The 13,117-nt window shown below is 35.9% G+C and overlaps 2 protein-coding genes across 6 annotated transcripts; both read right to left on the bottom strand.

The window, feature by feature from the left end:
- On the bottom strand, window positions 1–3,481 carry LOC147543456 (F-box protein At3g07870-like). 5 transcript variants are annotated; one of them, XM_086638101.1, is made up of 4 exons: window positions 1,945–3,453; window positions 989–1,101; window positions 722–880; window positions 1–402 (listed from the first exon to the last, which is right to left on the bottom strand). In XM_086638101.1, the coding sequence occupies exon 1, from the start codon at window positions 3,126–3,128 to the stop codon at window positions 1,947–1,949; it is 1,182 nt and encodes a 393-aa protein (XP_086494227.1). In that variant the 5' UTR covers window positions 3,129–3,453; the 3' UTR covers window positions 1–402; window positions 722–880; window positions 989–1,101; window positions 1,945–1,946. The 5 variants fall into 5 exon arrangements, with proteins under 5 accessions (XP_086494227.1, XP_086494225.1, XP_086494224.1 ...); XM_086638099.1 differs by lacking the exon at window positions 1–402 and adding an exon at window positions 1,133–1,765 and having other exon boundaries at window positions 544–880; window positions 989–1,090; window positions 1,878–3,462; XM_086638098.1 differs by lacking the exon at window positions 1–402 and having other exon boundaries at window positions 544–880; window positions 989–1,760; window positions 1,869–3,481.
- Window positions 3,482–7,254: 3,773 nt separating this feature from the next.
- Window positions 7,255–9,226, bottom strand: LOC147543455 (F-box protein At3g07870-like). The gene is made up of 2 exons (XM_086635443.1): window positions 8,053–9,226; window positions 7,255–7,376 (listed from the first exon to the last, which is right to left on the bottom strand). The coding sequence occupies exons 1-2, from the start codon at window positions 9,224–9,226 to the stop codon at window positions 7,255–7,257; spliced, it is 1,296 nt and encodes a 431-aa protein (XP_086491569.1).
- Between the last annotated feature and the right edge of the window lie 3,891 nt (window positions 9,227–13,117).

The following is a 13,117-nucleotide window of genomic DNA, read 5'->3' as shown; positions in this document are numbered from 1 at the left end:
AACAAACGTTAATAAAGATAATAAAATTTCGACAAATTTGTAAAATTTCAACACAGACCGAAACATTTCCACAAAACGTTTCCACTTTAGACAATTTTTATCGAAACCGAAATTTTATTCTTTGGTGGTACCACAGGAGAATATTATTATACCACTGTCAGAGCCCTAAATTAGGCTCGGTGAACCAGCGACAAAAACCGCACCAGCCTCGGTCAGTTTAAGTGTTGATAAATACATTTTTTTCTTAAGAGATGGAATTTGAGGTTTCACTGGCAGTCAGACATATATCTTCACCAGCTTTCTATATTGTACATCTGACGGGGTGCATACCTACAAGTTCTATATAGCTTGGATTTCAAATTAGCTTAGACTCACCTCCCTTCTCTCTTCTTCTCGGTTGGGCTGCATATATTTGTTTCAAAAAAAATTGGTGCACAATTAGAACAAATACAACTATCCACGGATTCAATATGATTCTTTTTTTTTTAACTTTGAATGAACAAATACAACTATCCACGGATTCAATAATTGCAATCGAAAACGTTTTGAGAGGAATTTTATTATTTCATTGCTTCACGATTCTTATCTTCATCTGGACTCCAGATAAATATTTCTTCTCTCGATTTTGATTTTAGTTATGCCCCAATAGTTTAAGCCAATACATGAGCATGTAAACTACATGAGTATAGACAAAGGATAAGAAAAGGTTGTGGATACTAACAAAAAACTGTTCAAGATGAGCTTTTTGAGTAGCTCAAGATGCATGTTTCCTCAGCTAAGAAAAAATAAGGTGCGCATATGAAAAAGGGTAAGCAGCTGCAGCTACGCCTCTAGTGGAATAACAGAGACATTGAGATTTGAGAGCAGGAGCAGGACCCACCTACACGACGAATAAGAAATAACTTATTAAACTCACCCGACGACACTCGAATCATTTTCATCCAAATGCATGAATTGAACGGACAACATAATCCAAAAAGTATGTTACCAAGGGATGATGCGTAGTCGAGATGATACCAAGGTAACAACTGCAGCAAAATTGGAGTTTCTTCCTTCAAATCGTAGCAACATGAAATTCTTGGAAACATAACTACAACAAATCTAATAATTGTCTCTTACATGAAGTCATAACTAGGACTGTCATATCATAAACCATCCGAATTCAGAATTCAGAAAATTGTGATTACTTGATGAGCCAAAATAATGTGAATCTGTAATAAGAGGAGCAATAACTAATCTATTCAATACATATGCTCAGGTTAAATCCAATCTTCTCCGTCAAGTCAAGTAACTACATGCATAAACTAGAAAATAAGACTAAAACATTGGATAAGCAGATAAAGAAATGGAATTGATGCTAAACCATAACTTACATGGGTGGCATATTTATCTACTACATCACATTCTAACCACATTGTCCCTACAGATACAAGTTTATAAATTTTGATACTTCAGATTTTTTTTTACGCCAATTGGTAGATGATTTCCACAACTTTTGATGGCAGATTATGGCTAAAGCCTTTTCATTTGTTGACGGTCTGAAAATGAACATTTAAGAGAACATATGAAAGAAGAAATATATAATTTTGCAAACAAATCTGAATTTCAAGTTGATAGGAAATCATTTCTTATGAGAAAGACGCTAAATAAAGCACTTCTATCGCGAATACAAAAAGCATGTTAAAGAAAAACACAGAAACAATTCTAAACTTATTTGAGTTTCGGACATATCTTCTATAAAATGAATTAAAGAAACAATTCTAAACTTATTTGAGTTTCGGACATATCTTCTATAAAATGAATTAAAGAAACAATTCTAAACTTATTTGAGTTTCGGACATATCTTCTATAAAATGAATTAAAGAAACAATTCTAACCGTATTTGAGTTTCACATTTCCTGCTACATCTGCAACTAAGCATTAATCATTTCTAGTGTACTATACCTTCAACTGGTCGGATTATCATCATTTCTTATTTTCCTAGAAATTTCACCCATGGCTTTCAGTGATACAAAGCTGTTGGTGTGGTGAATTCCTTCGTACAAGTGGAGATGTGTACCAAGATCTTCGATCTTTTCAACAAGTTCCTCAATAGTTTCAGTTTTCCTGTTGTATCGTAGGAGACCCTTTTTGCGTCGCAATAGTAGATCACCCGTAAATGTGAATGTGATAGGCCAATGAGTATCCAACCTTGAATGGCCATTACATGGGATACTGAAGATATTTTCCCACTTACCGCTCTTCTTAAATGAAAAAACATTTAGAACTTTAAATGGGACCAACTGCAAAGCACATAAACACCCTCCTAACACCCGAAGTTGGTATTCTCTGTACGCACCATCCCAAACAAAAGGTGGTAAAGGGAGCACGCTCCACTCATCATCAGCCAAATCAAACGCAATTATACGCCATTCCTTGAAATCTATCCAATGAAGAGCTCCATTGGCAAGGATTCCCCGTGTTACTACTGGAAGAAGCATAGTTCTATCAACCAAAGAGTAGATTATTTCTCCTTTATTTATCCAACCACTTCCACTGCCTAGAGTGTAAACTTGGACCCGCCCGACGCTCTGAACGTCGTGGTATATTATTCGAACAATCTTGTATAATTTAGTTAACGGATGATAACCAAATCCGCTAACCGTTCGACCAGGATCATATGAAGAGTTTTTGTCAATAGGGACTCCCTTGTAATCTCGAAGAATGTTAAATTTTGGAAGATTTATACATTCGTTTGTGAGCGGATTACAAATGTAGATAGGATCATCAATGCGGTATCGAGGGGAGGGTACAGAGAAACAAATCAAACCATTGCATGAACCAACCATGGCAATTTTGGAGCCACGCTTCTTAATTGGAGGATGGTTGATCCTTTTAACCATTGTGTAAGACCTCTTTCTCTCATCATACTCTAAATAGCAAAGAGGGCTACTCTTTTCCGGGGTCAAGAAAAGAAAACCCACATTATCAACCTTTAGTAGTAGTTTGTGGTGAAGGTGCATATCAGCGAAGTAAGGAAGATGAAGTAGAGAATACCATGATTTGCATGCTAGTTTACAGTTTAAGACTGAATCAATGGGTAAGCGAGAAAATATGTCAATTTTGATCTCTTGTTGTAGGTACTCCATTTCAACTTATATAGCAATTCCAAATCCCCAACAAGAACTTGTCACCAAAATAAGGAAAAAAAAAAGAATGTTAAAAGGGTTATCGTTTTGTATAATTGTCAAAACTCTATCATTTTGCATCTCAATTAGCTCACTGTCTTGAACAATAAAAGTTAAATATGAAAATGTATCAATCATATGCTAGAAACTGTTGAGTTACTAATTAATACTTTAGAGAAGGCAAGATAAATCTGGGAGAGGAAAAGAGACCTGTAGGAGAGGGATATAAGGCTACCCCCGTTTGGAAGAGACGACTCCTCTCTAGACTTCCGACTGTCACCACCACAATTAGGTTAAGTAGAGCAATTTCCGATGATCAAAGATTCAAAATGGGGGTTTTTTAGAGAATGACCCCCGTTTATTTAGCTATATCAGGGGGACACCCCTAAAAACATTTCCGTTTAGGCGTTAACCCCCCAATGTTCATTTTCCGTTCAAATAGCCGTGAAGTAGTGGTCGTGCGAATCACATGCTCGATCTCTGACCAAAATACCCCCGTCCGTATTTTTAGTATATGACTCTCATTTATTTAGCTATTTTAGGACTACACTCCAACCAAAATACTTTGTCCATTCGAATAGTTTATCCCGAGCTAATACCTTCCCATCTCACGATCGGTTGAATCACCCTAGTTACATGTCGAACCACCAACTCCGAGGTTCGCCCATAGACTGGGTCATGCTCACCCCTAGCCAGAGGCCAGAGCTAGATCTAATCCACGAGTAACTCCGGTTGGTTTATCCTTGTTATGTGCTCTGTCTCATAAGTCTGAGGTTGGGATTTGGATAGGGTCATACTCTCCCCGAGCTAGAGCCAATCAGCGAGTGACTCTGGCCGAGGTGTCACTTGTACTCCGATGATAGGGTGGATCGTGTCTTTACCAGTCTGAGGTAGTTATACCCAAAATTACTTGTATGGGTCAAGTTCAAGTTATAATATCCACCAAACAGAACCCAAAAAAGAATGGAAGAACAACTAGTAGTAGTTGTACCCAAAAATGATGTAATTGGTTTCAAAAGTCTTCGTTTCATAATTGTTTCTCACAAAAATCTGATCTTGAATCTTTTAGTCATGTTTTAAGGAGTTGGTATCCATTTCTTAGACATGAGTTTCGAAGAAAAGATTTTGCTAGAGAAGAATTGAAATCTAGAATAGAAGTAGAAGAAATTGAAGAAGAAGGAGAAGCAATCAAAGAAAAAGAAACCGAGGAAGAAATTCATCCATGTTAAATCGATTTTCAGATTGTCCTTCAACAACTAACCAAGATTCAGAGCAAAAAATAGAACCCAAGTTGACAATGAAGAAGAGCAAAAACAAGAAATTGGTGAACTCCAGATAGAAACCAGAATCCATTTGCTTAGATTCAGCAGATCCACAAACTGGAGAAAAATCTGGATTTTATAGTGAACATTTTAATATTAGAAGCATCACTTATTCGAAAAGAAGAAGAAGATACTACAGGTTGTGAAGTTGATGGTTGAGAGGAAGAAGATACTTGAGTAATAGGTGTTTGTGAAGCTCCAAGTGGTATTTTGGTTGGGGGTGTATTCCTAATATAGCTAAATAAATCGGGGCCATATACAAAAAATTAAAACGGAGGTATTTTGGTCAGTAGGCGAGCATGTGATTCGCACAACCACTACTTCACGGCTATTTGAACGGAAAATGAGCTTTGGGAGTTAACGCCTAAACGAAAATGTTTTTCGGGATGTCCCCCTAATATAGCTAAATAAATGGGGGTCTTGGCCTAAAAAACCCATTCAAAATAACAGGTCTTAGGTTTGGGTTCCTCTTTGCCCTAAAACTGGTTTCATATGAACCCGTTGATTCAACTCAACGTCCAGATTAGATGAAGACCTACGGGTTTTGCAAACGACATGGAACACACAAGATATTTACAAAGCCCAACATGGATAAGGGCCACACTAGCTTTTTTTGTTGCAATGGGCACACTAGCAGCTTTTTTATTTTATGAACAAGGCACACTAGCAGCTATTACATCTGAATATTGATCTGTTTTTCACAATATATTAGGTTTCTACGGCGTTTTACAGACGCGTCAGATCTTTCTTGGCTAATGCAGCTAGATCATATTTAATTTTGATTTGGGTTATTTAGTGTATAGACCCCAATTATTTACCTATATTAGGGACCCACCCCCAAAACGATAATGCTTTAGGGGTTACCCCCATTCTCTATTTTTCCGTCAAAAGCCCGTTAAGTTGCGAGCATGCCAGTCACGTGAGCTTCCTTTGACAAATTTGCCCTCTCCATCAACTATATTGTTGGGGGTCCTTCCCTAAATAGTTGTTTTACAGTGGGGGTCCTTCACCATTTAATACTACTTCCTATCTTTTCATAAGAAAGCTGTGATTTTAGTGAAAACAAAGTTCAACTCTCTTCTAAGTGAGTAACTAGGTCGAGGTTTAACTTGGGTTTTGGAGCTCAGCTACGTACAATGGAGTTTAGAAAAGAAGGTTTCAGATAAATGCTAGCTAAAATTGGAGATAATTGTTAGGTTTGAGTCATTATGCTCAATTTTAATGTTTAATTTAGTACTTGATCTTAAATTTGAAGCAATTAAGCAAAAGTTTTTTGTTTTTGAAAAAAATTCAAAAGTTTTTCAATCTTTTTCTCTTTTTCTCAAGATCAGATTGTTATTCTTGTAATGTAGTTGGTATTTCAATCTTTTTCTCTTGATCTTGATCTTGAACAGATTGAAATACCAATACATTACACGAATAACAGTCTGATCTTGAGAAAAAGATTGAAAAACTTCTGAATTTTAGCTGGCATTTATCTGAAACCTTCTTTTCTAGAACTCCATTATAGCTGAACTCCAAAACCCAGGTTAAACCTCGACCTAGTTACTCACTTGGAAGAGAGTTGAACTTTGTTTTCACTAAAATCACAACTTTCTTATGAAAAATAGGAAGTAGTATTAAAATGGTGAATGACCCCCACTGTAAAACAACTATTTAGGGAAAGACCCCCAACAGTAAAGCTGATGGAGAGGGCAAATTTGTCAAAGGAAGCTCACGTGACTGGCACACTCGCAACTTAACGGGCTTTTGACGGAAAAATAGAGAATGGGGGGTAACCCCTAAAGCATTATCGTTTTGGGGGTGGATCCCTAATATAGGTAAATAACTGGGGTCTATGCACTAAATAACCCTTTTGATTTACACGGACGGGTTGATGACGGACGCAGCAGATCCCTCTACAATTCAAAATTTTATTTGTTGGATGAAGAAGAATGAGAAACCATATAAGGAGAGGAAAGTAATCCAGCAAGTCAGTCCCTTGGTAGACAGGGCCGGCCCTGATAATTCGGTGGCCCGAAGCCATTTAAGAAAATGTGGCCCAGTAAAAGCTTGTGCAAAAAATTTCACAAAAAACATTAAATTATTGTGTAAAATTTGGTATTTTATAAGAATCCACTGGTGCTCCTAAATGTGTTAGCTTAAGATTATTTAGTAATTCGCAGAAGACGAAGAAGTAGACCAATTGATGGTAATTTTCTCATATTTTCACTCATGTCTACTTAACTAAATCATCCAAATTGATGTGTATCTCTAATTAAACAAAGTATTTTTTGAAAATTAATTAAACAAAGTAGGGATGTTGAGTATTTAGTTGACCTCTTGGTACTCTTGACAATATTAAGCGCAAATAAAATAGTTAACGGATCTATAGATTTATCATTTACTCTTTTGATTAGTTCAACAAAAAGTTCAACAAAAAAATGTAGTCTTTTAATTTATCTTTTATTCACAACCCTATTTTCTAGTCCAATTTTCGTTCTATTCGTTGTATTTAATATGTATCGAGATATGAATAAAATATAAAATTAAATCATGATTAGTCCTATTAACTACCATGAATCAAAAATATTTTGATCCTGAAAGACATGTAAAAGACCGTTCAGGTTGTCTTACATGTTTAAAGCCGATACACACTCTCACTTTATATGTATATATATATATATATATATAAGTCAATAAATGATAAAATCTATTTCGAACAAATGTGACCTCCAAATATGAGAATAAGATTTTGATTATGGATAAATAATTATATATAAATATTATATGGGGAGGTGATGAATGATGGAATATAAATAAGATTGATTTTTCTGTTGAAAGATAAATAAGAGATATTTTTCAAGAGATATAAGATAGATTTGATAAATAAAAGTGCAACGTCTCTGGATGGTTGGGATTAGATTAGATGGACATGGTTTTTGGAAAATAGATGGACATGGTGGGGACTTGGGAGTGGGATTGGAGATGAGACAGAGAGGAGATACGATTTACCATGGAAGGGACCCACACTTTAAAAAAAAAGTTAAAAGAAGTGGGGCCACCCTTAGCTTAGTATTCGTTCGTGGCTGCCGTTACTGATTTTCCTTTTTTAACGCAGTGTTGGGCCGCTCAATTGGGCTAAAACAAATCCTAGAATATACAAACTTTAGAGGCAACTCACGAAAATTGTGGCCCCTAAAATTTTGTGGCCCAAAGCGAGGCTTTGCTCGCTTTGGGCCAGGGCCGGCTCTGTTGGTAGACATAACAAAGTAATTTGCTAGAATTAAAAAGAGGTTGTAACTCGATAGAATATATTGCTACTAAATTTGTGGAGAAGAGATTTTTTAATGCAAAAAAGAAAAAAGGAATTACTGTAAGGAAAACAATTGAACCAATTCTAAGCTACATCATATTTGTTAGACATTTCTTTATAATTGAACAAGAATCACACCCAAGAAAATAATATCTCGCTTCGGAATTTGTTCATGTTTCTTGCTAATATGCAACTACAACTTAATCGATGTTGCGACACTTTAAACTCACTATATTATCACCTGTTCATCTTATATTTCTACAAATTTCTCCAATTGCTTTAAGTGAAACAAAGCTGTGGGTGTGGTGAATTCCTTCATAGGGTAATTCCATATTGAGATCTTCAATATCTTCAACAAGGTTTTCAGTAATTGCAGTTTTCACATCATAACGAATGAGACACTTTGTGCATCGTCGCATCAGTAGTTCGCCCGTAATTGTGAGGGTGATAGGCCAATTTTCGTCCACTATCCTATGGAAATTAAATGGGAAACTAAAAATGTTCTCCCACTCACCGCTCTTCTTGAACGAACATAGGTTTAAAACACCATATGGGAAAACCTGAACAGCACATAAGCAATCTCCTAACACCCGGATTTGGTAATTTATAAACTGTTCTGACCGGACAAAAGGTGGTAAAGGGAGCACGCTCCACTCCTCATCAGCCAAATCAAAGGCAACAACACGCAATTCTTTGAAGTCTATCCAGTGAAGAGCTCCATTGGCTAGGATACCCCGAGTTACATTAGCAAGAACAGTTCGTCTAATCAACGAGTAAGTTATTTCTCCTTTGTTTACCCATCCACATCTACTGCCTAAAGTGTAAACTTGAACACGTCCAATACTACGTCTATCGTAGTATATTATTCTAACAATCTTGTATTCTTTAGTCAACGGATGGTACCCAAATCCGCTAACTGTTCGACCAACCCCATAAGAAGAGTTTTTGTCAATAGGAACTCCCTCGTAGTCACGAAGAATGTTAAATTTTGGGAGATTTGTGCATTCGTTCGTGAGGGGATTACAGATGTAGATAGGATCGTCGATGCCATAACAGGGGGAGGGTACGGAGAAGCAAATTAAACCATTGCATGAACCAACCAAGGCAATCTTGTTCTTTCTCTTCTTAATGAGAGGATGATTGATTGTTCTAAAAGTTAAATAAGACCTTTTACCTTGATCATATTCTAAGTAGGAAAGAGGGCTATTTTTTTCACAAGTCAAGGAAAGAAATCCCACCTTATCAGAAGTCTCACAATGATTGGGGTATAATTGATCACGATCAACCTTCCGAAGTAGTTGGTGACGAATGTGCATATCGCCGAAATAAGGAAGATGAAGGAGAGAATTCCATAATTTGCAAACTAGTTTGCAATTTAAGACTGATTCAACAGGTAAGCGGGAGAATATTTCAATTTTGAGCTCTTCTCGAAGGTAATCCATTTTAAACTACAACAATAAGGCAAGATTAATCTATATGGCACAAAGAGAAGGACCTGAAAGAGACGAAACTCCGAATTCCCTGTTTGAGATAACTCTCCTCCTGGACCTCCGATTCCGACTCCGACTCCGCCAATACAATTAGGTCAGAAAAATTCAGTTGTGCTTTTCAGATTCAATTCGAAAATTGAAATTATGATACAGTACGTCCCATCTTGCCCCAAATAGAACTGAAATAGGAGATATGTTGATAAGTAGATAGCTAAATCTGCGAGTGCTTACTAAATGCAACCTGCCTTACGAACTACAATCATATTCCACAAATTTTATAAACAAAAAAACAAATAGGTAAAGCATCTAGCAATCATTTTTTGAACAATGGAATTGGGTGTAAAAACTCAGGTCAAGGGTTCATGTTATATAGTGTTTGAACAACTTTTTCCTAGTGAAATTCTAAAGATTTTTTTTCTTCTCTATTTTCTTTAATCATTTCTGGATCTATTCAGGGATCTTGTTCTTATAAGTCTCTTCATATTTACACTCATTTGTGTGGGCAATCTAAATGATTCTCCATATTAGTGTTTATTTATCCCTCTCCCTCTCTTTATGTCAAGAAAATCTAAGAAGCAAAGTAAGATTTTAGTCAAAAAAGATCTAAGAATTTTACACCTAGGAAAGTATGTCAGTAGATATTCGAAAAATTCCATCCGAATTTGATAAGGAGGAAATTAGCCCAAATTTAGGATATTCGAAAATTATTATCAGATATATCCTTGTCAGGAAATGGACATGACAATATTCAGTGGATATGACAATGGATTTACGAAATCTAATTCAAATTCGATTTCGAGAAAATTATTTAACATTTATGATATTGTAATATTATTACGTGATATATTATTTTTAGATTCAGATATCAATTGTCATATTCACTAACCGATTTAGGACTTGCATTGAGGTGCTGAACTGAACAAAAGATTTCAAAATTTTTCTAAAAAGATAACGTTTTGTAAGTCAAGTTTAAACTGGAATGATCAATCACTTAGTATTTTCATTAATTCATATTTGGATATTAACAAAATAATCCCCACCACTTAATCTCAAGAGGAAGTAGAAAATATTCCTTCAAAGATAACTAACTGAATGTCACAAGATTCTGGCAAAGAAAAATATAGTATTGTAAAAGTGTAAAAGTGTAAAAGTAGAAAATGGTTTTTTGAGCCCAACTTCGTTGGATCTTTATTCCCTCTCTTATTAATCCACCTCAATTTGAATATGCGGGTGGTCCTTTCAAGGACCCCACTGCTTAATTTCTCTCTGAATTTTCTTAAGCAGAAGAACGAATGAATTTGACTAAAATTTTCTGAACTCTACGCATACTTCTATTTTTCTTCTAATTCGATTTTCTTCTATTACTTTTTCTAAGAGCAAGTCCAATGTAGGGGTTCGGGCTCCCAATTTTGGAAGTTCCTGATATTTTTCAACTCCAACGTCGAGCTCCCAACATGGACTCCCAAATTCGATTTTTAAATTGTTGTAATTAAAAATAATTAAAAAATTTATTAAAATATAAGGGTTATTTCCCTAATGGCCCCTACTTTGTGACCAGCTTCCCGCCTGGCCCCCTACTTTACAAGAAATACCCATATGGCCCCCTTCCGTTATAACATTGTCACTCTCTCTCCTCCATCATGTTTTCTCTCTCTGCCAACTCACGCCACATCATCTATTACGCCACCTCATCACCTTCTCCGGCAGAGGTCGTCGGCCGGCCAAATTTCCGGCCGGCGACCTTCAATTTTTTCTCTCTCTCTCTAAAAAATAAATTTTTTTTTTTATTTCTTCTCACATCTCTCTCTCTCTAAACTCCGGCGAAGGGAAACCCCCTTCGCCGGAGTTTAGAGAGAGAGATGTGAGAGGAAATTTAAAAAAAATATATTTTTTTTTAGAGAGAGAAAAAAATTGAAGGTCGCCGGCCGGAAATTTGGCCGGCCGGCGACCTCTGCCGGAGAAGGTGATGAGGTGGCGTAACAGATGATGTGGCGTGAGTTGGCAGAGAGAGAAAACATGATGGAGGAGAGAGAGTGACGGTGTTATAACGGAAGGGGGCCATATGGGTATTTCTTGTAAAGTATGGGGCCAGGCGGGAAGCTGGTCACAAAGTAGGGGGCCATTAGGGAAATAACCCAAAATATAATAAAATTCATAGATAATTAAAACAACTAAAATAAAACTTTAAAAAATAAATTATAACTAATCTAAATCTCATTCACCCAATCTTCCATCAATTTCCTATGAATTACAAGTTGTGCGAGACACATGTTTGAAGTGTCTTTGTTTATCAGTTCTACCCTAATTTGCATTCACACATTTTCTTCTTTTTGGTTGACAACTATATTTTCTCTTTGCAAGTCTATACATTTGTTCTGAACATTTATGGACTCTTGCAGAAGTTTAACTCTAGACTGATGATTTGCGTTCTCTCTTTCTAAAATTCAGACGTTAAAGAATTTTCACCACTTTTGACTTTATTTTTTTCCTTGCTTGCTTTTCTTCCAAGTGGTCTTTGTTGGGTTGTATAAGGAGATCCTTCGTCGAAAGAAGGTTTTCTTTTGTTTGATGACCATTCGGGATGGTCTTTCAAAATTTTATAACAATGTTCGAACTTAAAAGTTTTGCCACCAATGTCATGTTCAAACAATTCATGCGCAGACTTCAACTGCAAATAAAAAAATTTAAATTTCATAATGTTGTCAAAAATAAAAAGTAAAGACACTAGGCTAAAAAATGTAAAATCAGAGTAATTACCTAATCATTATCATTTTCTCCTCTCTTTGGGTTCCTTTGCAACAATGTCAAATGACCACAAAACTTCGAACATTGCTTGTTAATCTCGCTCCAACGATATTTAAGACCCTCCAGAGCACGAATTTGGTTTGTACGTTCGTTGAAATATTCAGCAATCTTGTTCCAAAAAGTACCCGCTCTTTGATCATTTCTAATAATCACATCGGTGGCGATATGTAAATAAGCATTAACGAGCATAATATTATCTACATGACTATAACGCTTAGTAGAAACTGATGAGTTTGGGTTTTCCATTAAAATCAAAAGTTTCTTCGACCCCATGATTCGATCAATCAACTTTCAGACAATTATTTAACAAGTATAAAAAGCTTTCATTATTATTATATTCAGAATTTGGACTAGCCACTGAAGTGAATAAAGAAAAAAAAAGAAGAGATTGATTCAATAGAGAGAAGATAGTTTGAGATAGATGAATAGTTTGAAGATAGAAAAAGAGAGGAATGAAAAATCAATTAGGGTGGATCCCCTTTAAATAGGGGATCCACCCGAATTGTGCCGTTGGGGACTCCCAACGGTCTGATTTGGAGGTTGGGAGCTCCCCCAGCTCCAACTCTCATTTGAGAGCCCAACCTCAGGACTCCTGGGTTGGAGAGCCCAAAGGTTGGGTTCACCCAAGCACCTTAAACTCCCTCTAACAATTAAGGGAAAATTTGTAGAAAAAAAAAGGAGATGATCTAGTTCGAGTTTTCCACTTCTTTAGTTGGGGTATATAAGAATCTACATCTACTATTTGAAAATGAAAAGACTGAAAAAGGTTCAAAAGCAAGAAAAAGAGTTTGAAAAAGACTTGACAAATTGCAAGACGTATAATTAATATAACTAACGACCAGCTTAGTTTGAGGGGGGTTGTAAGTGAGATTAATATCTATAATAATTTTTGGATTCCTAGTCCAAAAATCTACACCTTAACACACATTTAGTCCACCCTAATATTAATATAGGATTTTAAGTTAAAATAATAATTAAAATGGATATTTAGTCCAAATTGACCTATCTCTATAGAAAAAACAGATCTCTATCATTTCT

Source organism: Eschscholzia californica, unplaced genomic scaffold (assembly GCF_041429995.1).
Source record: "Eschscholzia californica isolate CP2 unplaced genomic scaffold, dmEscCali1.0.p SCAF_4, whole genome shotgun sequence".
NCBI lineage: Eukaryota > Viridiplantae > Streptophyta > Magnoliopsida > Ranunculales > Papaveraceae > Eschscholzia > Eschscholzia californica.
This window is presented reverse-complemented; position numbering and strand designations above follow the sequence as displayed.

Excerpts from the sequence above, each read along its gene's own strand:
- LOC147543456 (XM_086638098.1), bottom strand. The coding sequence starts at position 3,128 with ATGGAGTACCTACAACAAGAGATCAAAATTGACATATTTTCTCGCTTA.
- LOC147543455 (XM_086635443.1), bottom strand. The coding sequence starts at position 9,226 with ATGGATTACCTTCGAGAAGAGCTCAAAATTGAAATATTCTCCCGCTTA. Across the intron at positions 7,377-8,052 it reads TTCACTTAAAGCAATTGGAG|AGAGACGTTGCACTTTTATT; the intron begins AAATTTGTAGAA and ends TCCCAACCATCC.